At 53.0% G+C, this 26,282-nt stretch overlaps 1 protein-coding gene across 1 annotated transcript in view; it reads right to left on the bottom strand.

The window, feature by feature from the left end:
• Window positions 1-26,282, bottom strand: part of ZNF516 (zinc finger protein 516) — a 122,036-nt gene that overhangs the window by 43,994 nt on the left and 51,760 nt on the right. Inside the window, exon 3 of the mRNA XM_040479518.1 lies at window positions 25,990-26,282. Coding sequence (XP_040335452.1) covers window positions 25,990-26,282 — 293 coding nt within the window. The remainder of the gene's footprint in view (window positions 1-25,989) is intronic.

Raw genomic sequence — 26,282 nt, 5'->3', positions numbered from 1 at the left:
GCCCACAGTCACGAGGAGGAAACAGGCTGCGTGTGGCTCTCCAGAAAGAGCCCAAGGCCACCACCGGGAGCCAGGAGAGCAAGTCAGTGGGGCGGGGACACGCGACAGACCGGGGGGGGGCCCTTCCAAACCGGAAAGCGTGCGTGTGTTCACGGGGACCGTTCCCTGTTCTCGCCCGTCCACAGAAAACAACTCCCCCCACCCCCAGGCCGCGCCCGGATGTCCTGGAGGCACCGCCTCCGTGCCCAGAAGGGCTCCCGCGGAGGTCTGATGCCAACGTGTAGACTTTCTCTCCCCAACACACTGAGGCAAAGTCAACATAAACTCTGTGCCTCAAGGGGCGGGGCGCCTGGCTGGCTCGGTCGGGAGAGCACGACTCTTGATCCCGGGGTCGTGAGTTGAAGCCCCATGTCGGGCATGGAACCTGGTTAGAAACCACCACCACAACAAAACCCTGGGCCCAAGACGCTGAAGGAAAGCTCTGCTGAAAGGAGGCCCGATCTCCCTCGTCTGCAGAGCACGAGAGCGAGCTCTAATTTCAGAGACGTGCACAGCCAGTGACCAGATGTAACCATGCGCACACACAGTCCCACCGCAAGCATACACAGACACAGAGCCAGAAGAGGGGGGCCGAGAGAAAAGGCCCCAAGAAGATGAAGTTAAAACTGTCCCGAATGTGTCCGTTACCCCTGCGGGAGTGGCGTACTATAAATTTACGGAAACCCTATTTTTGTAAGATCAGGGATCCCAGAGGCGAGGACGCAGAATGTGGGGTCCCCAACAGCCATCCCCCCTCGGCTGCCCCAGAAGGGGCCACGGGGGCAGCTGGACAGAGCTGCCCTGTCTCGGGTCACAGATCCACGGTCCACAGATGCCACGGATCCATTCTCCCGCGGACAGCAGTTTTAGGAGCAGCGCCTTCGAAGTGGACAGTGGCTCCTTTCTTTCGGCACAGAGACAATTCTGGAATGTTCTGGGAGCCACCCAGGAGGCCCAGCACGTACCAGGTCCTCCCGGCCCACCCGGCGACCTTGAAGTGCCCTGTGCTGTACGTGTTGCTGCCCGGGATGCAGACAGCAGTCCCTGCCCCTGCACGGAACCCTGACGGCCAAAAGCGCCCTGCTCTGCCAGGGAGGAGAAAGCCCCACGCCTCTGAAGACTTCCGATTATCGGACAGAGTGGAAACTCTCTCCGCACTTCACTGCTGGCGATGTGTGAGTCAGGACAGACAGGGGACAGGCTCCGCCCCCAGAGTTCATCAGGCCAGAACGGGGCACCACTCACACCCAAGCAGCAAAAAGTCTCCCGGAGGAAGTCTTTTTTACGATTCCAGGTACAGCCAGCTACATCCGGCAAAGCGCAGACACCTGTCCGCTCGCTCCCTGGAGACGACCCGGCCGCACGCTCCTGTCTCGAGTGGTCAACCAAGGGGAACTCCGTGGTCCACGGAGGACTAACTTGTGGGCGTCAAAGAGAAGCAGCTGGGATCCTAAGACAGTCTCTCCCGTAGGACACGCGGTCGGCGTTAGAATCGTGTTCTGGAGACAGCTGAGGAGCACCGGAACGCCTTGGGTCGGTGCCGTCCACGGAACCTTCTCCAGTTCATCCTCCCCGTCCAGACCCCAGCCTCGCGTGCTGAGGACCAGCACAGGGGACAGAGCAGCCTCGGGGGCCACGTGTACCATTCTGCACAAACTCCCACGCTCTGCGATGCCTCCCTAGCGGCCCTGGGATAAACTCCTGCCGGCGCACCAGCTACGGACGGTACCTTCCCTCCGGATTCTAGAGGACTAGCTTCCAAAACACGAGACCCCGAGCATCCCCTGCTTCGGACAAGAAAACTTCCACACCATTAGGCCAGCGGGGCCCCGCTTTAATTAAACACACGTGAACCCAACGGGTAGTTCTAAGCTCGAGCTCATCACTTGGGATCACGGGTATCAGAGCCCACGTACGAGACGGTGTGCCCAGACACGGGAAAACGGCAGAAAAAGGAAGGAGATAAACCACAATTATAAAACCCGTATCACAAGCTATCGGTCCACAGAAAGCACAGACTATGAGAACAAAAGTGTCGGGAACTCCAAAGAATTTGCCAATACAAACACCGGGAGCACCAGTTGCAACGAGGTCTAAGACTGGATCTTACCCTGGACTCGGGAGACCCGGCCTTGACCTTGGTTTTCCATCCGTCAAACGAGGGGACCCCCTCTGAACTCAGAACCACCGCCCGCCGTGGGAGGGGAGTGGGTGTAGCTACCTCCTGTGACACCCAGGTGCCCATGAGCTCAGGCCCAGTGCGGCCAGCTCCTGGACACCAGCACTGTCCTCCCGACATGAAGCGTTAGAGCCAGTATTTCAGACACCATTTCTGATTATCTGATACTTGGATAAGGAAGCGGGCAAGGCACGCAGACCAACGTGAGCTCAAAATAACCTTAAACGGACAACGTCTGAACCTGAGGGCATCAAACCTAGGAGATTCTGAAAGGACAGGCTGGGCCAGCAGCCCGCAGGCCCCCACGCAGAGGGCTGGCCAAGGCACGGCAGCAGTCACAGGTCGTCAACGATGTCTGGAAGAAGAGACCGGCTCAGTGACCGGCTCGGCACCCCCTGGGAGGGGCCCCGCTGCTGAGCGTGGGGGGACAGGGAGCCTACAGGGACGTCCCCCCACAGGACGGGAAGCCCCACCCGACCCCGAGCAGCCTTCACTCGAGTTCCCGGACTGCCCTCCACGCCCCCTCGGTCTGCAGGGGAAGAAGAACAAGTATCCACACTTGACACACTGACCGGGGACCGTGGGTCAGCCTGGCGACAGGGCGGCTACGCGTCTTAAACCCGCCCTGCTCCCAAGGGCTGTGGAATGCTGGACTAACGGGGGACAGAAGAGGAGAGCAGACGGGGACAGGAGGGCGTGGCTGTGGACGGAAACTCAGGAGGCTGGGCCCGTGTGCACATGTGGGCACAGTGACACAGGTGACCAGGGCGCCTTGGGGAACTCGACCCTTCTGCCTCATCACCTTCTGAACACAATTCTGGGTGACCGCGGAGGCCCGGGCTGCCCTTGGTGGGCTCGTGCTTCTAGGGGCTCCTGGCTGCTTTCTCGTCTTCTTCCCCGTGGTGTCGTGAAAGCCCCGACGGAGTCCAACCTCCCCTGTCTCCGCGCAGCCCCACGTCTCAGCTCCTGCCGCTGACACAGCGGTCAGGCAGGGGACCCGCTCTGCAGAGGCCACTTAGGACGGCTCCCTCCTGACACCAGAGACCGCATCTGGGAAGACGGAGGCATTGAAACCCAGGTCCTACGAGAAGGACTGGGCAGGCGTGATGCTGTGGAAATACAGATGCCCCGAGGACCAGATGCACGAGATTCTCTCTCGTGGAGGGCTCCCTTCTGCCCTCCCCCGTCACGACCCCCGACCTTGCCCTCCAAAATTAAAAATTTCTTGTTTTTTTTTCAAGCTTATTTATTTTGAGAGTGAGAGACAGAGAGCACAAGCAGGGGTAGGAGCGGAGAGCGGGGGAGAGAGAGGGAGAGAGAGCATCCCAAGCAGGCTCCACGCCGTCAGCACAGAGCCTGACTCGGGGCCTGACCCCATGAACCGCGAGATCATGACCTGAGCCGAAGCCAAGAGTCAGACACTTAACCGCCCGAACCACCCAGGTGCCCCTGAAGACTTGTTTCTTACATCCTTGAAGCAGAATTTGTATCCAAATCTTGCTATTATGTGACTTTAAAGTACCGTATACATCCATGCACGCCAAACGTACAGATAACACAACTGTGTGTTTATGTCTGCGTGTGTGTGTGTGAGGCGTGCATCATCTGTGGATGAAGAGAGACACCCCCCCCTCCCAGTTCCGGTCAAAAGCTCCTTAGCAGCACGCACGGGGCCTTCCTCGCCTCTGCCTCCTGCAGCACCACCGCCACCGAGGGGGTGTTGGATCAATCAAGCGAGAGGCAGATCCTAGGGCGGAAGTAGAAAAATAACCCGCGTTTTCTACACAACCACAAGTGCGCTAGTCAACTAAACTCGCTTTTCAGTCCTGTGTGCACAAGATAAAGGGCAAGTGTTTTTAAAAAATAAGTTGTAGGATGACCGGGATTTCCAATTGCCTGGATTCTTCCTGTCCTTTCCTAACACTTGTTGAGGCGTTCCCGGGTTACTTATCCTTTCGTGCAACTAGGGCCTGATTCTATTCTCGTAAGTATTCCAGCCCACCCCTTTCCCCCCACTCCGCGGCCCTCAGGACCGATTTTACGCTAAACTAGAAAATGTTTTCCTAATCTAACCTGCTTCTGGCATGAATTAAGTACGACTGGATAAAACAAAAACTTCAATGGGTCTTTGAAGAATGATGCAAATAATATTAGTGAACAGTAAAAATCTTCACGAAACGCTGCGAACAAAAATGTTCCAACACAGTTTTTATGTATGTGAAGCCAGTGAGCATCAGCCTATGGAAAAGGTTTTGTGAAATGGTTTCGTTAAATGACACTATTCAAGTTTATAGAAATATCAAATCGCTTCAGGGAGTTTATGTAACTTTTATGTTTAAAAAATTAAAGGTTGAAACAAAAAAGGTTTTTTTTGAGAAACTCTGATAGCGCATCAAAACCTATTATCCCGGGGCACCTGGTTGGCTCAGTCGGTTGAGCGTCCGACTTCGGCCCAGGTCATGATCTCGCGGTCTGTGGGTTCGAGCCCCGCGTCGGGCTCTGTGCTGACAGCTCGGAGCCGGGAGCCCGCTTCAGAGTCTGTGTCTCCTGCCCTCTCTGCCCTTCCCCCGCTCGCACTCTGTCTCTCTCTCTCTCTCGCTCTCTCAAAAATAATAAACATTTTTTAAAAATTATCCCTTGCCCTTACTCTGAACAAATTCGCTTTAAAGTTATTTCTAACAGGGTTTAAAGACCTGCATAAACATATATACACATATTCCCATATAATTAAATAAGCTAGATCATTCATTATCGTTTGGCTTTCAGCATTACTGATTGCTTACAATCCTGCAATGAAAAACCCTATTTACTCGGAAGCTAGTCATTGGCCTTTTTTTTCTGGAGTAGCATACCAGAACATACTTAAGACTTCATGAAAAAAATAATTTTATTTAAAGTTGGAGTACTAGCTGTGATTTTCCCCATTCGGGGAATTTTTTTTTTTTTTTTTGAAAGCTTACGTAAGGTTTTAAAAGTTAGCTGATCACTGGGCAAACGGCCTCTCACCATATACACCACTAGAGGTGAAGGCAAACAGTGCGTGTATGCAGATAGGCTTTGTGCATCTGGTGACTCATGTACACATGCAAAGGGGGGGGGTTTCAATACTCATTTCAGTTTCCACGACCAACGAGGCCAGTTTGCAAATGAGTCAATAATCTGGTAGGAACCTTCATCAACAACTGGAAACTAAATTCACCGATTGATACTAACAGGGTAAACGGACTCCAACAGGACAGCCTTCCACCCCGAGCGGGGGACGATTCTGAACGAAAGGTCACCTTCCAGCACGACACATTGAATGGCCGCATCTCCCCGGACAGGGAAGAAAAGAGTCCCGGAACAGACCAGTGCTAACTCGGGAATGAAACTCACTCCGCAGGAAGACATCTCAGGAAGGAACTAAGACTGTCCTAGTGGACACCACACTTCAGTCCTGCTGGAGGCGGCCAGTTCTGCAGGAAGAGTGTGTTCTTGGGCATCACACAGCAGGGAGAACCGCACCGCGCCTGCCCTGTGTAGGCAGAGCCCCTGACACAGCCCCCCAGCCCCTGCCCCGCCTCCATGCGTCTGTCCTCGGGCACAGCCAATCTGGGACGATGCGCCCATTTTAGACGACGTCAAAAGCCATCAGTTTCCCTATTAATAACCAAGGACAAGATCTGTAAACTGTCCAAATTTACGGTTTGGGGGCTCGGGGGTTTTTAGTCAAATATTTAATCCTGTTTCAAATCACAAAACTTACTCCAAGCCCAAACGCCAGCTTAGAACACTGCAGTTCAGATTCTTCTGTAAGCTTCCCAAAACAGAAACCAGCAACTCACGGACACTTCCCATTCAGACTTCATCTGAGACATCTGAGTATCTGAGCGGTAAACATAAGACCCTCTTTAATAACCGCACGCCTGCACCTCTGTTGTGATGGAGACTAAGGTCTAAAGTCTCATATGAACTATAACTTTATAACTTTCTTGTTGGCAAAAAAAAAAAAAAATCATTATCTTTTTTTTTATTTTTTTTTTTTATTTTTTTTTTTCAACGTTTATTTATTTTTGGGACAGAGAGAGACAGAGCATGAACGGGGGAGGGGCAGAGAGAGAGGAAGACACAGAATCGGAAACAGGCTCCAGGCTCTGAGCCATCAGCCCAGAGCCTGACGCGGGGCTCGAACTCCCAGACCGCGAGATCGTGACCTGGCTGAAGTCGGACGCTCAACCGACTGCGCCACCCAGGCGCCCCAAAAATCATTATCTTTGAAAACACACATTTCCCTCCTCTTCTTAAATACTGCCTCCTTCCTGTGTGGATTCTAGATTTAAAAATATAAAAATACACACACACACACACACACACACACACACACACACACACTCCCCTTCACTTTTACACTTTCCCTCCTCCAAATTAAATGGGGGCGCTTCACCCTCAATTACAGGTGCCGTGAATATGCAAACAAAAAGGAAAGAAAAACAAAGGCAGGAGTCTCGCGCCGCGCCGCTGTTCTTACGCTTGGCAAACAGAGCCCAAAAGGCCCGAATAAGTAACTCGGAGAACCCAGGGTCAGGATGATCTGTGATACAGAGAAATGAACAGATTTTCCCAACGCTCCTCAGCTTGCAACCATTTGATGGAACTTGGCAAACGCTCTCCGGGAGACGCCTTTGAACTCTGAGTGCTTCTCCTCTGGGACAAGAACTACGCGGTTCTTCTGGTCCCCGTTTCCAGCTTCAAAGAGCAGGCTCTCTCTCCCTCGTCCCCACACGGGCACCGATCTCAGGGCACGACTGTAGCCTGCAACCGTTTCCTCTACACTCCCAGCCCTTTCAGAGTTTTATTAACCCATGAAAATGTAGAAACCAAAGCCATGAGGGGGACACCAGGAACCTTATGAAACTTTTAAAATCTGAAAACTCTTCTGTCTTGACCCAATTTGAAAACATTCACAACTCTTGTCTCTCCCGAGCGTATCTACAATCCGTGCAGCGATCTCTCCCGCACATGCTTTGTTGAAATATTTAAAGAGGTGCATGAGCCAGTGACAATTTCATTATCTCAGGCAATCACCTTAAGTGATCCTTCATGGAAACCTGCTGGCTCACAGTTTATTTGGGATTTCTTGTCTACTTACAGCCAAGAAGTAATAAAACTTGAAAGGACTTTTTTTTCTCCCTTTTTTGATGTAATTAATTATATTAACTCGGTAGCCTTCAATTAGAAAAACTACTGCGTTAAAAATTTTCTTCTTATTCCTAAAAAAATTCACAGTTCCTTTTGCGGAATTACTGATGTCACTGATTTTCTGCGTAAGTGTCAGAAATTCCTAAGTCAGTATTTACATCACCTCAACCTGGGAAGAGGAGTGATATTTAAATATATAGAAGACAAAAGAGTGGTCACCTATTTTTTTAGATTTTTTTTTTTTAACATTTAGTTTTGAGAGTGAAAGAGACAGAGTGTGAGCGGGGGAGAGGCAGAGAAAGAGGGAGACACAGAATCCGAAGCAGGCTGCAGGCTGCAGGCTCCAGGCTCCGAGCTGGAGCACAGCGCCTGACGCGGGGCTCAAACTCACGAACCGTGAGATCATGACCTGAGCCAAAGTCAGACGCTTGACCGACTGAGCCACCCAGGAGCCCCTACTGAACATGAAACCCTACAGCTTTGCCAGTTATCAAGACGCAGAACAGCCTAGCAAATACAACCGTGAATTCTTAAAATCAAATTATAAGCAGCTCTTTGGTAAAATAAACATGGCAGTAAAGCACGGTAGTTTTAAATTGCCCTTTCTCAATGCTTTTGTGGGGGAATCCCCAAAATTTCACTAGTGGGCAAGACATCTTTCACTAAGGGTAACTCACCCAGATCACTGACTAAAATAGGCTGAGCTAAGACATAAAATCAAACACAGGAAGAAAAAAAAAAAAAGATTGGGTTTCTCGGATTCACCCTACATGTGAAAAAAAAAATTAAGATGGAAACAAAAATCTTTCAGCAATAGCTTCATTTTAAATGCAATTAACCTCTACTTTCCCCTTGGAAACCTTTAATACAATGCTAAAAACAAGAGAAAAAAAGCACAATCGCTTTAGAACATAAAGGATTCAGCTGTAAAACTGGTAACGGCAGAAGGACGTTGCTAGCAGGTGAGGACAGTAGCGCCCTCTGCTGTACATGAACATAGCCACGCACACACTCGGGGACAGCCGGACGTGTGAGTGCTGCGGAGAAGGGTGGGGACCCGGGAGTCCCCGCTTCCTCCAGCCGGCGATGGAGTCCAGCTGGAGCCAGCGGCCGCTCGGACACGGTGCCACGTGGATGTCCCACAGCCTCGCCAATAAAGCGCGTCCTCTGCGAGTAGCCGTCGCTAAATTACAGCCTTTAGGTCCTGCGAGCCCCTCCCCCTGTCCTGCCAGCCCCGCCCCCGGAACGCCAGGCAGGCGCTGCATCGCGGCTTTCTGAGACCCTGGAGGAGTCGACTGTCCCGAAGTGCACCTTAGGCTATACACACGAGGTCATGAGGCAGTCAGTTTGAAGAAGGTCCGTAAAACCATTATCCTCCAGATGTGCGCAGGTTGTATGTCCACACAGCACACGCAGGGTACGAATGTGCTAAATGCACGTGAAGACTGCAGACAAAGGAGACGCCTAGAAAGGTACAGCAGAACCAAAATACCAACCCCAATCACCTCTGGGCAGCGACAGCACCTCCTCCTTCCTTATCCACATCCTGCACGATGACTAAACTCCACTTACTACAACAGTACCTAAGTGCCCACAAGAACACACACAGCGAAAGTACCGGTCATCTCCCAAACACGGACCTTTCCACGTCCGTTCCTTGCCCGAGGGCCGGGGACTCACCGCCGTGTGCTGGACACGGTGGACAAGTGAGTCGGAGAAGGTCAACCCAGCCAGGCACCCGGGGCCCAGGACGGTCCCTGCTTTGCACAGGCTCTTTCTTAGGTCACGTGTTCCTACTCCCCCGCCCCCACGCCCACCGGGCTGAAAGGGAAGCCTGCCCGGGATGCGTGTTCGAGGCTTCGGCGCACCCGCCTCGACCCGCCCTGTGTACCAGCCCACCACGCTTCTGCTTCTGCGTGGCATCTCACATCTGAGATCCAGAAAGGCGGGATCCCTGCTGAGCCGGGAACATCCGGAAAGCACCAGGCACAGCAGAGAGCCCGGCCCCCTGAAGTCAGGGGCAAGTGCCTTTCTCACTTGTGTGAGTGGACACGCTCCTGTGGGGCCTACGTGACGGGGGCAAGGGGGTTATGTTACTGCACGGAAAACCCCAGATGCCTGCACAAATATTCTAAATCTGAGACACGATCAAAAGAAGTCGGCCACAAAATCAATTCCTGTGCCTATAAAGTCTGTGCTTCCCGCACCTGACAATGTGGGCGGGGGGTGGGGTTATACCTCCAGAATGTGCTTTATGTTCTTTTCTTTAAAAATACTTATAAGCTAGGGGCGCCTGGGTGGCGCAGTCGGTTAAGCGTCCGACTTCAGCCAGGTCACAATCTTGCGGTCCGTGAGTTCGAGCCCCGCATCAGGCTCTGGGCTGATGGCTCGGAGACTGGAGCCTGTTTCTGATTCTGTGTCTCCCTCTCTCTCTGCCCCTCCCCCGTTCATGCTCTGTCTCTCTCTGTTCCGAAAATAAATAAACGAAAAAAAAAATACTTATAAGCTAGTTATTCAAAAATAAAAATGTGTGTTTTATCAGAAAATTTCACACTCAGCGGTTAAGCTCCCAGGCTAGTCCACAAATGCCATCATGCACCACGAAAGTGCCAAAGGTAACTGAGCTTTCACAGACCGCAATCTTTTGGAAACACGAATACCAGGCTTGTTTCACAAGTCTTGAATGCGGGGGTGATCGCCTAAAAGGAGACCAGCAGAAGAGAACCAAGAACCTTCCTGTGAACGCCCCGTAGCTGACCTGAGCACCTGTACACGGACCGTTTCTGATAATTCCCTGCTAATCGAACAGTTCGGGCTCCCTTTTCACAGACCAACAGGCATCAGCCACGGACTCTCACGTGCACCATCCGTGTTCAGGGACGACAACAGACTCAGAAATGTTCAAGAAAGGAAGGCAGTTTAGAAGGAGTTCAGAAAAGGGAGCTGGAGACTCAGCCTGAGGTGACGTTCAGGTCGCCCTCAACCCTGAAAGACACAGGAGGGACCACAGGCGTCCCAGCAGCGCAGCTCTGATCCAGCCGCCGCCTCCCGGCCACCCCGCGCAGACGGCCTGGCCCCACGTCCAGGCAGGAAGTCAGGGTCACCTGCGGGTGACCGAGACAAAACTGGCCTGTCCCAGGTCAGGGCATCGGGGTGGAAGAGGCAGGTCACACGTCCCTGGGCGTTACCCTGGGCTGTCAGGTTCCACTGTGCCTCAGGACTCCACGGAAGCCAGTTTGAGCCCCTGGGAGTTCTCACTTCCTGGACCTGCCACCCACGTCCCTCCCTCCGCCCTCGGGAGAACCTTCCGGACAACACAGGAGCTGGCCCAAAGGACACCCTGGGCACACGAGGTCCACGCTCTGCACTGCTGGCGTCTTCAGAGCAGCTGAGGCAGATGGCACAGGAGGGACAGGCAAACGACACCTCCGATCTAACGGGGTCCCGAGCGTACTTTCTCGTTGTGGTTTCTTTCACTTTACTTTTCTTTACTGGCAATAAAAAAACACGTGCAGTGATAGAGAACAGACATTTTTCAAAGCGAAGAAGAGTTTTCCTTAGGGAGAAGTTTCCAGAGATCTTAGTTCCACGCTGGGTCTGGCCCCCAAGTCACCACGGGCTCTCCTAGGTCGTGCATGATCAAATTGTCGAACTTTGACCATTTCAAGGCAGAGATTTTTTTTTTTTTTAATCTTGAAGATTAAGTAATACACCAGACTATCCACGATTATTATTGTTATTTTAGGTAAAACTACGGCTATGTGAACAATTTTAATAGGGCCTAGGCCACACGGAGGTCAGTGGCCCGAGAGAGGTCATGACAGAGAGCAGGAGGTGCCCCGTCCCCACCGTGCTGAGAGGTGCCGTCCTCCCGCAGGGCTGTGTCCCAGCGTCTCCACTGGGAGGAAAGGGGTGAAACCCCGAGCTCCCCGCCCAGCCGGGCCCTGACCGTCCATTAACGCGGTCGGCCTGTGGGGACCGCACAGGAGCAGGGCGGAACCTGAGAATACGTGACATGACCGGGAGCCACTGTTCTCGGAAACCCAGGAATCAGAGATTCAGTGCAACGGTTAAAACGAGCACGATCTCGAATCAAAGTAACCAGTTCGGAGGCAGTTCGAAGACTGCAGGAGCCGCGGGGTGGGGGGAGAACCGGGAGCCCCAGCAGGCAGACCAGGCAGGCGCCAGCTGAGTGTGACCCCGCAGGACACGGCCTCACACGCCCTGTAAGCGACAAGACAGGACAAGTCGTGTGTTGGCAGGGGATACCGCTCACCTCCGAAAGGCATTCAGGTGAAGTGAGGACTTTCCGCCCACGCACGAAGGCCTTATCTCCAAGGAACATCAGGCTCCAGAACCTTCCATTTCAATTACAGACCCACCTTTTAAAATACACTTACGATCTCTTTGCCTAGTCTGTGCGGCTGGAACAGGAGGAGCCTACGGTTTCCACAGTGCTTTCATCCGCGCCGTGGAATCTACTGCGAACGGGCCGGTATTTCTTCCTAGCTCGACACCAGACAGCTAGCTCCCGGGGAAGGGCGATTTCCCGTGGGTGTTTTCTCACACGCGTTTACTTAGTATTTGTTTAAACCAAAACTAAGGAAGGACAGATCACACAAACTCCACGCAGAGCCAGAAGAAATCCGTCCACCACGTGAACCACACCACACCCGACTTCCTAACACTACTTTGGGGGAGCCAGAGTGGATCGTGGACCACATCCTATTATTTGCGAAAATCACAGCCTAGAGATCATGGACCGCTGTGATCACAAAGCATCTCTCCAGATCTCAAGTACGATCTGAATAAAAGATTCTCGGGTCCCTTTTTACCTTGAATTAATGGGAGAGGCCCACGCACGTGACCTAGGTTTCAGACGTCAGGGCTCCAATCATACCGGGTTTGCCCACGTCCCCCTGGGGTCAGGGAAAGGCTGCGGCCCCCCAGGTCACCCCAAGGATCCTGAAATCCCCAGGGACACTGGCAGAGCCATGGCACTGAGACGGCACCCACAAAATTGCAAACAAGACAGAACTTTCCAGTCTGATGACTAACACCGGAGCCAAAGAGGCGCTATCTGCAGCATTATCCCTCAGGGCGTCGGATACTGGAAGGAAACGTCAACCATCGAGGTTCCTTCACCCCGCACGACACACCCAAACAGAACAGGGCACCCTGATTCACAAAGCGGTGCACAACTGTGTTAGAAAACTGCTACGTTGCTTTTCTTATCAAGCACACAGACCGAGGCTACTTTTCACTCACTCTTTTTTTTTATTTTTATTTTTTTTATTTTTTTTTCAACGTTTATTTATTTATTTTTGGGACAGAGAGACACAGAGCATGAACGGGGGAGGGGCAGAGAGAGAGGGAGACACAGAATCGGAAACAGGCTCCAGGCTCTGAGCCATCAGCCCAGAGCCCGACGCGGGGCTCGAACTCACGGACCGTGAGATCGTGACCTGGCTGAAGTCGGATGCTTAACCGACTGCGCCACCCAGGCGCCCCTTCACTCACTCTTGAATCGCTTTGTCTACAAGCGCTGTTCTGACCCTCAGGAGCGCCAATACACGTGCTTCAATTATCAGCAAGTGTGAACTGTAGAACGAGAGCAAACGCCACCACAAGGTCCCCTCCTCTTCCTCGGCTAACTATTCTCGGAACGCTCGCTGGCGGGACGTAGCCAGCAACCCCTGGCTGGCAGTACGCGCCCAAGAGCCGCTCAGCAGGCTTGAACCCGCCAACCCGCAGGCCTGGACCCAAGACTAGACTTCTCCTGCCTCCATGGGAGTAGCAACGCGCCCGGGGAGATTCACCAGAGACGCTCTGCAGGCGAAATACGGGACTATCCAGGTAACCCAAGTTTCAGACAAAAGACAAATAATTTTTTAACACAGGCAGGTCTCAAATACTGCATGGGACACACACATGCTAAAAAACAGTTTGCATTCATCGCTTATCTCAAACCCAAACTTAACAGGTGTCTTCCCTTTTCGCTTACTAAATCTGGCTGCTCTGACTTGTTCTTATCTGAAGCACATTATTCGAATGAATTACTTCAAATGAAGCACAGTGTGAGTCAGACACACGGCCCAAAGCGCGTGTAAATGCGGATGTAAACAAACAAATACTACGTGTGAAGAGAAAAATGATTTGTCATTTACGTGCAGGATCATTAACTCTCTGGGAAGAGTAGAATGCATTCAGAGGTAACAGAGGAGAAGCCGTTACCTTCAAAAGACGCGACTCACGGGCACTCAACGACAGTCTGCAGCGGGCGGGGGCCTCTGGGATCCCCCGGACTCCCAGGTCCCACGCGTGTAAGCGGGGGCCCGCCTGCAGCACCCATTGACAGTGGTCCAGCATCCTCCCTGGGCGGGCTGCAGACCCGTCACCCCTGCACCCCGGCTCGAGGCCCCGCTGCAGGTGGGGGGGCTTTGAGGCACAGCTCGGTTGCAAAGGGGAGGGTCGGGGTCCCCCCAGGAGCCAGAGAGAGAAGGGGCACAGCTTGAGGACGCACAGAGCACGACCCTGTTCCCTCCTCCTGGAAGCCTCTTCCCTGCCTCCCCTCCCCACCTGAACAACAGCACGAGCACTGACCGGGGACTCACGTCTTGGCTTCCACACCATTACCGGTACAATCTTGAGAAAGCCTCCGTGAACCTCTAATCCTCAGAGACTAACACCTACACCTACTGGGTTACTACCAAGGTTTACCAAGCCTCACAACGCTTGGGTGAGGACGCGGGCCTGGGGATGTCCACGCACGGTAAGGCTGCTACTTCAAGTCTGTGCAATCAAGACTGATGACTGGGCGTGTTGGAAAAACGCGAGAGCGATGTGGGAAAAAGTTAAAAATACCTCACAGGATCCGTCAACAGTTCCACGCGGACTAAGCCACTGGAATAAAGCAAACTAGACTTAGTGAATGAAAACATTTGAACAGTGGGGTAGGGAATGTCTTTCTAAGTCACGTGTAAAAGCCATAAAGGAAAAAATGAACAGTTCTGGGGCGCCTGGGTGGCTCAGTCGGTTGGGCGTCCGACTTCAGCTCAGGTCATGATCCCACCATTCGTGGGTTCGAGCCCCGCGCCGGGCTCTGTGCTGACAGCTCAGAGCCCGGAGCCTGCTTCAGAGTCTGTGTCTCCCTCTCTCTCTGCCCCTCCCCCGCTCATGCTTTGTCTCACTCTGTTTCTCAAAAATAAATAAATGTAAAAAAAAAAAAAATGAACATTCTTCTTCTTTCAGATGAGCAGCCGTCGAAAGTTTGTAATTCCCAGCATGACTGCACGTGTTCACGGGCTGTTGGTAGGTATGAGGGTTATCACAACCTACCTGGCTGCATCCACCGAATCAGAAAACGTGCAAACCCCCCAGACCGGCAATTTCACTCAAGAAGCTGGTCTCGAAGATCTCCTAAGTGGTCTCCATGATCTATGTTACCAGCAACTTTCCTGCAGCACTATCTGTCATAAAAACAGCCTGAACATCCATCAACGGGCAAATCAGTTCGATCGTGCTCCACTCTGAGGCAGTTCAACGGCAAGGCAGAGATACTCTGTCGACGCAGATGAGTTCCAAGACGTGTCATTATATGGAAAACAAGCATCAGAACAAAACAAGTAGGATGGGCTTGTGAGGTATCTCAACAAGAAAAATCTACGCATGCCTACCCACTAACGGGTGTAAGTACACACAAAAGGCCTGGAGAGGACAAAACAGAAGTCGCTGTGGTAGCGGAGGCAGCTGAGGGAGAGGCAGTCAAGGAGGACGGTCTGTTTGTGCGCGGAGGGCCTGGACTGCTGACAGTCGGCGTGTGTTCATGAAAGAAACACCCCTGCAGGATTTCTGGAGAACGGAATTCTCAAATCAGCAACCTGAGCACAGCGCGGTCTGGCCCCTGCAACGTCCCTGCTCCACCTCCCACCGCCGTCCCCACGAGGGACGTAGGGCCAGGAGGCAGCCTCGGGAGAAGGGACAGCCTGGGGAGGGTGGGGTGAGCAGTCCCAGGGCAAGAGAACTGGGTCCAGGAGCCCTAAGATGCCCTGCAAGGCCCTCCTCCACCACCAAGGGCACCGGAAGGAGCTGAGACGTGCCAAGTTCACACGACCCCCAGGGCTCTCCCTGCAGGAGGCTCACGGGACACTCCGTTCCTGAAGCTCCTGTGGCCAACGGCCACGGTCTGGGATTCCGTCTCTGGCCTCGGGACAGAAGAAAGAAGGCAAGGACAGGTGTCCTCTGAGACCAGACCTACAACCACGTGGGTCCACTGCCCCCCAACGTCATGACTTACCCCTGCTAGGTATCTGGGGTTCCATGATGCCCTGGATCCTACACTGCCCTTCACCCGTCTGACTGGAGGAAGACGGAGGGGACAGCACAGGGGCTGAACATTTAAGGGGACACAATGACCAGTGGCCGGCTGCGTGGGCGGGTGGCGCCGGATGAGTGGGTGACGGGAAGTCACGGCCAGTGCGTCACCTCCACCCACACGCGCTGTGCCAGCTCACAGGTACGGGCCAGCTCCGAAAAGTCTTACAAACAGCCACAGCAGCCCCCGCCCCCATCGGATCTTAAGATTCAAAGGAAAAGATCTTTAACTCAAGAAGGGTGGGGGAAGAGAGAGAGAGAGAGAAATTCTGACCTAGAATGGAAAAGAAGTGTTCAGAACAGGGGCTATTTGGAAGGTCGGGGGCTCCAACGTCTGCCAAGTGCCGTCCAGCTTGTGAGGCAGTCCTGCAGAAGCGATTTATCTATTCACAACTAACGCGCAAGCATGATGCCCTTTTGTAACTGGGGTTTCAAGACAATATCAGGAATTTGTTTCTAAGTGGTGTGTAGGCTTATCGCCATGGAAACTGCAGACACTCTGCACACAACCTGTCCAGAACCTTCTTCGCGTTCAGAGTCCCCAAAATCTCCCATCGGAACTCTGCCATTCCTTTAATACCGAAAATTCAGGAACTTGGGAGGTCATCTTTCGGTGACACACGGGACTGCTCTCTGAGGCTCTCGTGGATTCTTCTCCAGCAGTTAAGGATGTTTACAATAAAAACAGCTTTTAAGGGTCTATGCCTCGTCTCAACCTCACGGCCCTCCCCTACTGTACGTCACCATTTCGGGAAATACAGTGCCTGTTGTTTCTTTAAGATGGAAATTTTCAATCCACTCCACTACTGTCAATTTCTAATGGAATACCAAAAGAAGCAGTATACATCATATCCCATGAATTGTGTAGTGATCAATTTCTTATAAACCAGTAATGTGACAGACGAGTCATGGTGGCAGCCAGAAGTGGAAAACGGAAATGATCGTTTCACTCTCACAAACCATGTTCTCCAGGTGTCCGCCGGACCCACTACCGAGCTATCCCAACAGCGCTCTCTCTGGACTCACCCGCCCGAGTTCACCGGCAGGAACAACCTGGTTTCCCGACTTCCAAGGAAGGGCGGCTCCCAAGTGTTACATTCAGACACAGGCAGAATGTTCTACAGGATGGCCGGCTCAGCAAAGGGTGCTGCTCGATTATCACTTTAGAGGAGGTATTTCCATAACCAAAGAGGATGTTAAATAAAAACGATAATCACAGTCAATGTGGAACAGTTTATTCACCGTGCCGAAAGTAATTCTTCTGTAGTCGGAAGAGACAACAGGAGTAATGCTCAGATCCGGCTCGCTTCTCCAAGACCGCATTTGGCAGCCTGCAGTCGGCCCCAATGTCTTACTAATCTGTGAAAATACTTCTCTCGAGTCAGCGTCTGCCTTTGTAAATAAAACAGGAGGCGAGGCATCCTTCAAACAGACAGGACCAGGCCGACCGCTTACCGAATCAGGTAAAACTCCAGTCGCGACACTACGACCTTCTAAGCCTTTATCTGGAGAAGTGGACGCCTCACGTTTTACTTCTAGTAAAAGGCAGATCTAAAGCCGCAATCTGTCTGAATATGCACACACTATGCAAATTACATATGGAAACCGTGTGTGCAAATACTGATCCTATCAGCAGCGTACCAAGGTTTCACCAAGAACCGGCCTCAGATTAGGTCCGGCATACAGGAAATTAAGAAACGTCAAAAAGAAAAAAAAACAACTCAACTTATAAATGAAACGTTAAGAATCTGTGCCAAAGATAAGCACACAACTAAAACGCTTACCAAATAAAAGCTAAACGCTTGAAGAAAGAGAGTCTAAACTCATTGAATAATTCAGTGTGCCCACCACGCACAGGCCCACCAAGCAGAATGCAAACCAGGCAGCGGCCACGGGGCGATGAGGTCCTCCCCGAGCATGCTGATGACCTGGGTTCCATGACGGGACAGGAGGGCCCTGCCTGTCTCAGGCCACATGGGTGAGCAGCGTCTTGACCAGTGACTGCCAACGCTCACGGGATTGTCCTCGGAGGGGCCAGGCCCAGGGCGCCATGCCCACCACCTGTGCTGAGGGGCAGTTGCCAGGGACCAGACGCAGGGAGGCGGGAAGCACATAGTGACCTCAGTCACTGCTTCCCAAGCCGCCGGACAAGAGCTGTGCCGGGTCCGGGGCAGCACGGGCTGTGTGTGTGTGTGTGTCCTTGGACGCTGGGTACCTGGCAGGCTCAGCCCACTTCCGCTCCCTGCGCACATCAGTGACGCTCTGGAAGCAGGCCGGACAGCGGCCTGGGAGGGGAGGGCCGGAGTCCCGAGAAAGGCAACTTCCAAGTCGTGATCCCAAGAGTCACACTGGCCAGAAAGACCACAGAAGTAGCAAACTCCTGCTCTCCCAGGAGGCCTCAGGGCTGGGTCACATCCACACGGTTCTCTCAACTTAAAAAGCCCCGAGGCGCACGTTTGTGGGAACACTCGCTCTCAGCCGAGCCTTCACTGTGGTCGGTCCAGGCCGCCGTCACAGGTAGCAGGACATGCGGCAGCCGGTAAGCACGGTGCACCGTGCGACATCCCCCCTATGGGACGCGGGTCTCAGCGTGGCTCCCTGCAAGCCCAAGGTGGGCCTCATGCGTCCCAGCGTGGCCACCAGCCACCACTCAAGTCACAGATGCCACGGGGCGGGCAGGACCAACAAGACACAACACCTGCCCTCAACGAGATCACGACTCGGTGACAGACACCGACGTGAAGACACGGTGTGGCACAAGACAAACCCCAGGAGACCACAACAGACGCACACATTCCCGGCCCAGGGTGGTCCCTCTGCTGGAAGGGACGTGCGCGGGCTCCAGGGTGGCCCAGCAGGGAGGACGGGCCTGCCCAAGATGGCAGGGAGGGGCTTTGAGGACCTAGGGCACACTCACGGAGGGCAGGCGGGGGTTCCGGACAAGGTGCGGCAGGAGACAGGGGCGGCGGGTCAAGGCCACGGCTGTGGTCGGGGCTGAACTCTCCCACCTGCTCCCAGACGGCACCTGTGCCTGCAGCAAGCGCCCGGTAACGGCGCGAACAAGCGGATGCAGTCACAGGGGCCACATCACGGCTGCAGCGGGGGTGCCGCAATCACACCCGTGGCGGGTGTGCAAATACAGCAGGAACGCGTGGCGCCTGTCCAGGGCGCTCAGAGATAGGCGGCATTTTCCCGGCGACGCCACGCCAGGAAGCACCGCGGTCCCCCCACTCACCAGATGAACGGGGCTGCCCGGGAACCACCCCTGGTTCGCAAACACTGATCCGGAAACAAAATCCGCATGGCCCGCTCTACGGATGCCTCAGAACTGGGCTCCGTCCACGCCTTCGCGTGTGCCACCCCAGCCGGGCCGGAGCAGGAGCACCCAACTGACTTCTCTCCGTCCCCCAGGGGATGGATCTCGCCTACAGCGAGGGGCCCTGACGTTCCAAGTCAGGAGTCACATGCTCAAGTCTGAACTGGAGGACACCCAGGGCTCCTCTGCATGACAAGACGGCAAAGGCAACACCGACACCCCAGCCGGCATCACCCACCCCGCAGACGGGGGAGAACTCAACCTAGCAGGGCAGGACCGAAGCATCAGAACTTAGGACGTGACGCAGAGGCAGAAAAGGCGGAAAAGCTGTTCTGTATCAGCAAGCCTCTACGGGCACAGCGCGTGCGTTTTTATGGGAACGTGGGAACGTCACCAATTCCGGCTTTAGGGGTCGCCCACTCGGCCTCTTCAAGCAGGCTCCCAAGTGACAGACTGAAGCCAGCACCCGCCACGAAGAACACAGCGGGCTGCCTCCACCTTGACCCGCCCACGGGGCCGGCCTCAGTGTCCCCTGGGGCTCCACAGCCCCGGACGGGGAGACCACACACTCAGGGGGCCGAAGGCAGACAACTCACTGCTCCTCCGTGCAAGAGGTAAGTTACAGCCTGGCATCCGGGCTCACGGGTCCTCCCGTGCCAGCCCGGCCGCCTTCCCATGACACACCACGCGGCTCCGGGCAAACTAGGGCACTTCCTTGTACCTCAGTTTCCTTCCTGATAACAGGGGGACAGACTAAACACCTCCCAGTTCCCCCCAGCTCTAAACTCCTGGGATCCTACCTTGCGTCAAAAAACAAGACCGGGAGATAAAATCAAGCGTTTGAATTATGCTAACAAACCCAAATTCTTGCGCGGTGTTGATTTTACTGGAACGGGGAACGTGCATCCCGTTTGCGTGTCTCTCCGTGACAGGAAGAAAATCCCAGAGTGTAATCTCGAGTCTGACGCCTTTCGCGGTCAGACTGCGAAATTCATTCCGGAAGGTCCGGGAATGAAGCATTACACTCAAGCAAATGTTAGTATGCAGGCCAAGCACAGATATCAATGATCGAAGAATAAAAATACAATAAAACATACCTAGCAAACGCTATTGTCACTGTAATCCAGTTGTCCTCCAATGACTGAGAAAGCACCCCGATTTCACAGGAGGGTTTCCAACTTGTAACAAATTCCTCCGTGTTCGGCATCACGTAAGACCACGAAGACAACCGTTACCACTCACACGTTTAATCTGCTAGGCATTTTCGGGCTCTCTTCTGTAATCTGGAAGGGACCGGTCTGCAGCTCTGTGCAGACGGGAGTCTCCCTCTCACCAGACCCCACCCTGGTGTTACCACTGGTGGAAACAAAGCCTTGGGAGAAGCCACACTGGGCCTGGCACCGGCCATACGGCGGAGAGCAGCTCGCACTTTACAGCTTGGCACATGACACCAATGTCACAGCATGTTGCTAGCTACTGCACTTCCTGCGCGGTCAGCAGCCAGTTTGTGGACATTTATTAGAGATTCCTGAAAATGATCTCCGGGTTGCCAGAGTGATGGAGAAACTGAGCAAAGCAAGAATGAACGGACCGCCTGGTGACTGCATTGATTTTTACTTTCAGCGACCCCACCAGCTCGTCTGGAATAGAGCACCCCAGACCCCCGAGACCCCCTCAGGATTACCGCTCCCTGCATCCACCCGTCAAAGATCTGGCTCTTGGATGACACCATCCCCCGATGAGCTTGCTTTCCTTCCCCTCCGCCCCAGCAAACCGCATCTTGTCAGGTCCCGTCTACACTTGGGGTTCCCCCTGGCCTCCCCTCCCTGATCCACAACCCCTTGATCTGCTCCATCCTGTTCAGCCTCTTGCTTCGGCCAAGGCTGGCGTCCTGCGTGAAGACGGAAGTCCCTCCCATCACTGAATCTGTGTCGGAGACCAGACCGTGCGGGGCTGCCACGTGGGTCCCGGCTTCGCCGCTGGGGACACACATCTCAAGCGGATGTGGCCAGGAGCACGGTGGGAACAGAGCGTTCCATGAGAGTTCCTTCTGCTCTACCCTGAGGCAAAGTCTCAGTCAGTAGTATTACAAGCTGCCCGTCTCAGCAGGTGCAGCCGCCGGGGGCAAAGAGCCCTCCCCAGCAGACCCCCGCAGCCACAGCGACTTCTGCCAGCTACATTCACCTTAAATCCCGTTACAACGGGTGGACACGGGGTGGACGTATACAAACGTTTCTTCCTAGGCTGTTCCGATGACCGTCTGTGCTCTAATAAATGGAGAAGCGTGGCTGTCTAACCTCTCTGCCAGCTGCATGACCCAGGCATCCCCCCCCCCCCACCAGGGCACAGTCAGGGACCGCCAGCCAGTCCCCCACACGTGTGCAACTAACACATCATAGTTAGAAGACCAGGGATCATCCTTCAATTATGATGGAAGTAAGATGAGCCCTCACATCCGAGACCATTGACCTGGAGGGAGAAAATAAGCAGAAGAAGCAAGGCAAATGGGGGCTTTCTGAAGTCAATGTGTCTTGTCCTTTAATTATCTTTCCTTTCCTTGGCCATATTGCCTGATTCTGGAAACTCTCTCCTTAATTCTTCAAGCTGCGTATAACACCGCAGGACCTGTTCTAGGAACCTATTCCGCCGCGCGGTTGAGCAGGGTTTGACATCTGTGTCGATCGCAAACAAATATCTGTGATTTCACAGGACTTCATCTAAAACATGGGGCTTTGCGATCAATTAAAAAGTTCTATAGAGGGGACAGGCTCACGAGATCACGGATCTGATGTGACAGGAGACTTTAGAACAAGAACTGGTCAAAACCTGGGTAGCCACGTAAGTTCTAACAGAAACAATACACAAATAAAAGGTAGGAAGGACCCGGGCTCCTCAGTGTTTTGCCTGAAGGCAGGTCCAGACACACGTGATGGCCCAAGACTAGGCAGGGCCACCCAAGGGTGCTTGTCACGATAGCACAGCCGGGAACCAAACCCTTCAAGACACGCTCGCCCAGGGTCCATCATTCCTAAATGACCGCCCCCTGCTTCCTGGGCAGAATTCTGCTTTGGCTTATTTAGTTGTGAAAGAACACCCCCCGTCCTCATGATGGCCTCGAAGCGCCCTCACTCTGCTCTGGGTTTGGAAATGTGCGTTTTTATACACATGCATTACAGGTCCTTTCAACGCTCTTCTTCCCTAATTTAAAGGTTTCATTTTTTTTTTTTTTTTTTTTTTGTGAGCTCCAAACGTGTACTTTCTATCAGCGTCTTGTCACTTTCCCCACGGACAATTAAATCTAGCTCGGTAATGTATTTTATATTTGACTGAATTTTATTCACTACTTTGCCCTTCCATTTTGGTCAGCACTGAGGGCTGCTGGAACGCAGTTTTCTGGGGAAATTAAGGTAATGTGACAATCGGAGCTTTCCACACAAGTACACGGCAACATTGAACAAAGAACGTGTCATGAGAAAAAGGTTTCCTTGGGGCACCTGGGTGGCTCAGTCGGTTAACTATCCAACTTTGGCTCAGGTCATGATCTTGCGGTTCGTGAGTTCGAGCTCCATATCGGGCTTTATGCTGAGAGCTCAGAGCCTGGAGGCTGTTTCAGATTCTGTCTCTCTCTCTCTCTCTCTCTCTCTCTCTCTCTCTCTCTCTCTCTCACTGCCCCTCCCCCACTTATGTTCTGTCTCCCTCTCTCAAAAATAAATGTTTAAAAAAAATAAAAAAATAAAAAAGGTTTCCTTTAATTAATCTGATAGTGGAAAGTCTCTCTAGATCCAGGAGCAGCATTCGAATCCATTCCTGAATGTCAGCAAATCTTTGGGTAAAATCATGGCACAAGGGGGACTTTCCAAGAATCATCACAAAAATAGGAACCCGAACTGTGAACTCTGCTGCCACCAGGAGCCAGGTTCACTCTCACAGGAGCTACTGTGGTCTTTTTTGTGATCGCTTCCCACACGTTTCCTCTCGGGCTTGTAGCCAGGCATCCCGTCTAAGTTCTGGGAGAATCTAAAGTTGCCTACGTGTTTAAAGATCGAAGTAATCCTTTCGTCACAGTGATGACGAGCATTTTCCACAGTTGGACACATCCTCTCACAAAAGAAAGGCAGGCTGCAGATCGAAACAGAGGATTCAAAACACCCATTTGCCTTTCAAAGTCCTTAGCCAAACCCTGCAGATGAGAGTTTGTGAGCAGTAAAGGCAGGTCGCTCCTCAAAGAGCATCTGGGAAGCAGCGGTGTAATGACCAGGCCAGACCGGTAGAGGCCTGCTGAGACTGGACGGTCTGTGGTTTCAGAAGGAAAGATCCTGTCCTTTTGAGTCACAACAGGTACCACCTGCAGACCCACAACGTTCTTGAACACTTCATGCCACGGTCACGATGGGAACTCCTTCGCCAGTTTCTCAATAAACAGTCGACCTGAACTCAACTAGGATACGCAGACTTGTTGCAGAATCCTTTAATGAATCTACTCTCTCAAAAAACAGATCACATGGGGACTCTGGGTGGCTCAGTCCCTTAAACGTCCAACTCTTGCTCTCGGCTCAGGTCGTGACCTCCTGGTTCCTGAGATCGAGCCCCATGTCGGGCTCTGCGCTGACAGCACGGAGCCTGCTTGGGATCCTCTCTCTCCCTCGCTCTCTCTGCCCCTCCCCCACCTGCATGCATGCATGCTCTCTCTTAAAATAAACTTTAAAAAAATGAGTCACATATAGAAAATACCCATAATCTCATTAAGATGTAAATTATAATCTTAAAAGTTTAAAAAACCTGAGGTGAAAAAAAGTAAGGTCCAATTTAAAGTTCAGCCAACGGGGCACCTGGGTGGCTCAGCCCGTTAAGCGTCCGACTCCAGCTCAGGTCACGATCTCATGGTTCGTGAGTTGGAGCCCTGAGTCGGGCTCTGTGCTGACAGCTCAGAGCCTGGAGCCTGCTTGGGATTCTATGTCTCCTCTCTCTGTCCCTCCCCCTCTCGTACTGTCTCTCTGTCTCAAAAACAAATTAAACACTAAAAACATAAAAAACATCAAAAAAAACTTAAAGTGAAAATCATTTGATCTTTCCAACACTGTGATTTCCAAAGAACTACTGAATTAGCTTATCATTAGTCATTCGCCTACCACTACAATAGGTTGAGGTAAAGGTTCAAGAGCTTTTTTGAAAATTAAAAATAATTGTCTTCAAAGTGAAAAGAAAAAGGATTTAGTCCTAACCTAATATTTTATCCAGGGTGTTCCAAAAAACAGTCCTAGTGTTATCAGAATACAATCAGTGAAGTCCATAGTTACCACAACTTTTTAAAGAGGAAAACCCAGAATTAAGCTTCAAAACTGCCAACCGAAGGTCGCAACGGGGGTCACCAGGTTTCACAAGACAAACGGTAAGAAGAATCCTGAGTTCGCAGAATGAGCTCTGCGTTTTCAGAGACTTGTGCTCCTTCCCACAGGTTAACGAGTAAGAAATGAGACAGGAAACGAGGCTCGGTGCACAATGTGTTATCGTCCGTGTATCTGCACGTCCACTCCCCATGTGTGTGCAGAGTCGACACAGGCTCTTCACGGGATTGGAGAAACTTCTTTCTACGCTTTTTCTGACCCAATATAATTTGGCTGTAGTCAACTCTCGTATAATACACTGGATAAACCTACAAAAAACCCTGTTCCAAAGAATTGGCTAAATCCCTAATAAGGAAAAGATGACAGATGTGTGTTTTGTTTTGGAAAAATGCACAAGGGTCGTTCTCCTCACCACAGACTGTAAACAGCCCTGCTGAGGCACTGGGGTTTTCTATGTCCCCGGCCTTTCAGGTAAAAGCAACATCTGCGAACCCGTTTCCAGGGAGAAGGGAAAAACAGTCCTGGTTACGCAGAGAGCGTCACACGTTCTATAACTGAAACATCACCTTCCGCTAGAAAGTGCCCAGAACAAAACAAAACAAAAAAAATGAATAAGATATGTGAATGCTTAAGATTTATAAAAAGCAGGGAACGATGAAAACAGAGTGGGCCAAGCATCTTTAAATATTTACATAGCTGCTATTTGGAAAGTAATCTGTTCCAATGAGCCGTCTCTAAACCCACAGGGTTACTTGAATCCAAGGAGATTAATTATAACTGCACACCAATTTGAAGTTCCTCTTTTACTCACTGTCTGGTGGTGCAAAGGAGAAAAGCGGAGGCAAGCGTGTGTGGGCGTGTGCGCACGCGCACGCACCACGGAGAAGGGAACAGGCCCCGGGAGTAAAGGGGAAAGAGAAGGGCCCACCTTGGAGGTGTCCCATCACTGCTCTTTGCTCAGAAAGGGCTGATGCCCCCGAGGGACATTAATTCAACAGGCCAAAGCCGTTTGTTAAAGCAAGGGCATACAGGCAGCTGGCAAGAAAGGAGGCAGATGTGGAGCTGCCGAGCTCCAAGTATATACTGGCCACATGGTACCTGGGTGTGGGGCCACCTGGGTGCAAGGCTACCTGGGCAAGGGCTATCCAAGAACAGGGTTACCTGGGCACAGGGTCACCTAGGTGGGGGACCACCTGGGTCGGGGAAACCAGGACCCCAAGGGGCAAGGCTGAGCAGTGACTACCTGGGCCAGGGGTCACCCGGCAGCCAGGACCACCTGGGCCTGGACCTCCTGCACTGAGGGCTGGCGTCGGAGGCCCACCTGAGCCTGCACTCTCCAGGCACGTGTCACCTGGACACCGGGCCTCCCCGGGTTCAGGGACACCTTGGGAAGGTCTGCCTAGGCACAGGGCGCCTTGGGCCTGGGATATCCAGACATGGGGCCACCCGGGGGCGGGGCTGCCTGAGCCCGGACTACTTGGGCAGGAGTCTCGCAGGTACAGGGGTATCCGGCCCGCACTGCGGGGGGCCCAGCCGCCTGGGCGCGCGCGCGCGCTCACCTGGAGCAGGGTCGACCGCACCGTCCTCTCCGCTCTCGTCCGCAGCCTCGTCGGCCAGGCCCGAGCCCGGGGAGTCGGCGGCGGCACCACAGGCCGAGCCCGGGCTGCTGGGCTGCGAGGCCGAGTCGCCCTCGCTGAGCGAGCCGCAGCGCGCACGGGGCGCGCGCTCCCCGGGGCCGTCGCGGTCCCTGCGCGCGCGGCGGTGCACCCGCGAGTGCAGCACCATCTGGTGGTAGGTGCGGAAGATCTTGCCGCACTCGAAGCACTCGGAGGACTTGCCGTGGCCGGCGGGG

Source organism: Herpailurus yagouaroundi, unplaced genomic scaffold (genome assembly GCF_014898765.1).
Source record: "Herpailurus yagouaroundi ecotype Mexico unplaced genomic scaffold, PumYag 142, whole genome shotgun sequence".
Lineage (NCBI taxonomy): Eukaryota > Metazoa > Chordata > Mammalia > Carnivora > Felidae > Herpailurus > Herpailurus yagouaroundi.
Note: the sequence above shows the minus strand (reverse complement) of the source record. Positions and strands in the feature narration are given on the sequence as shown.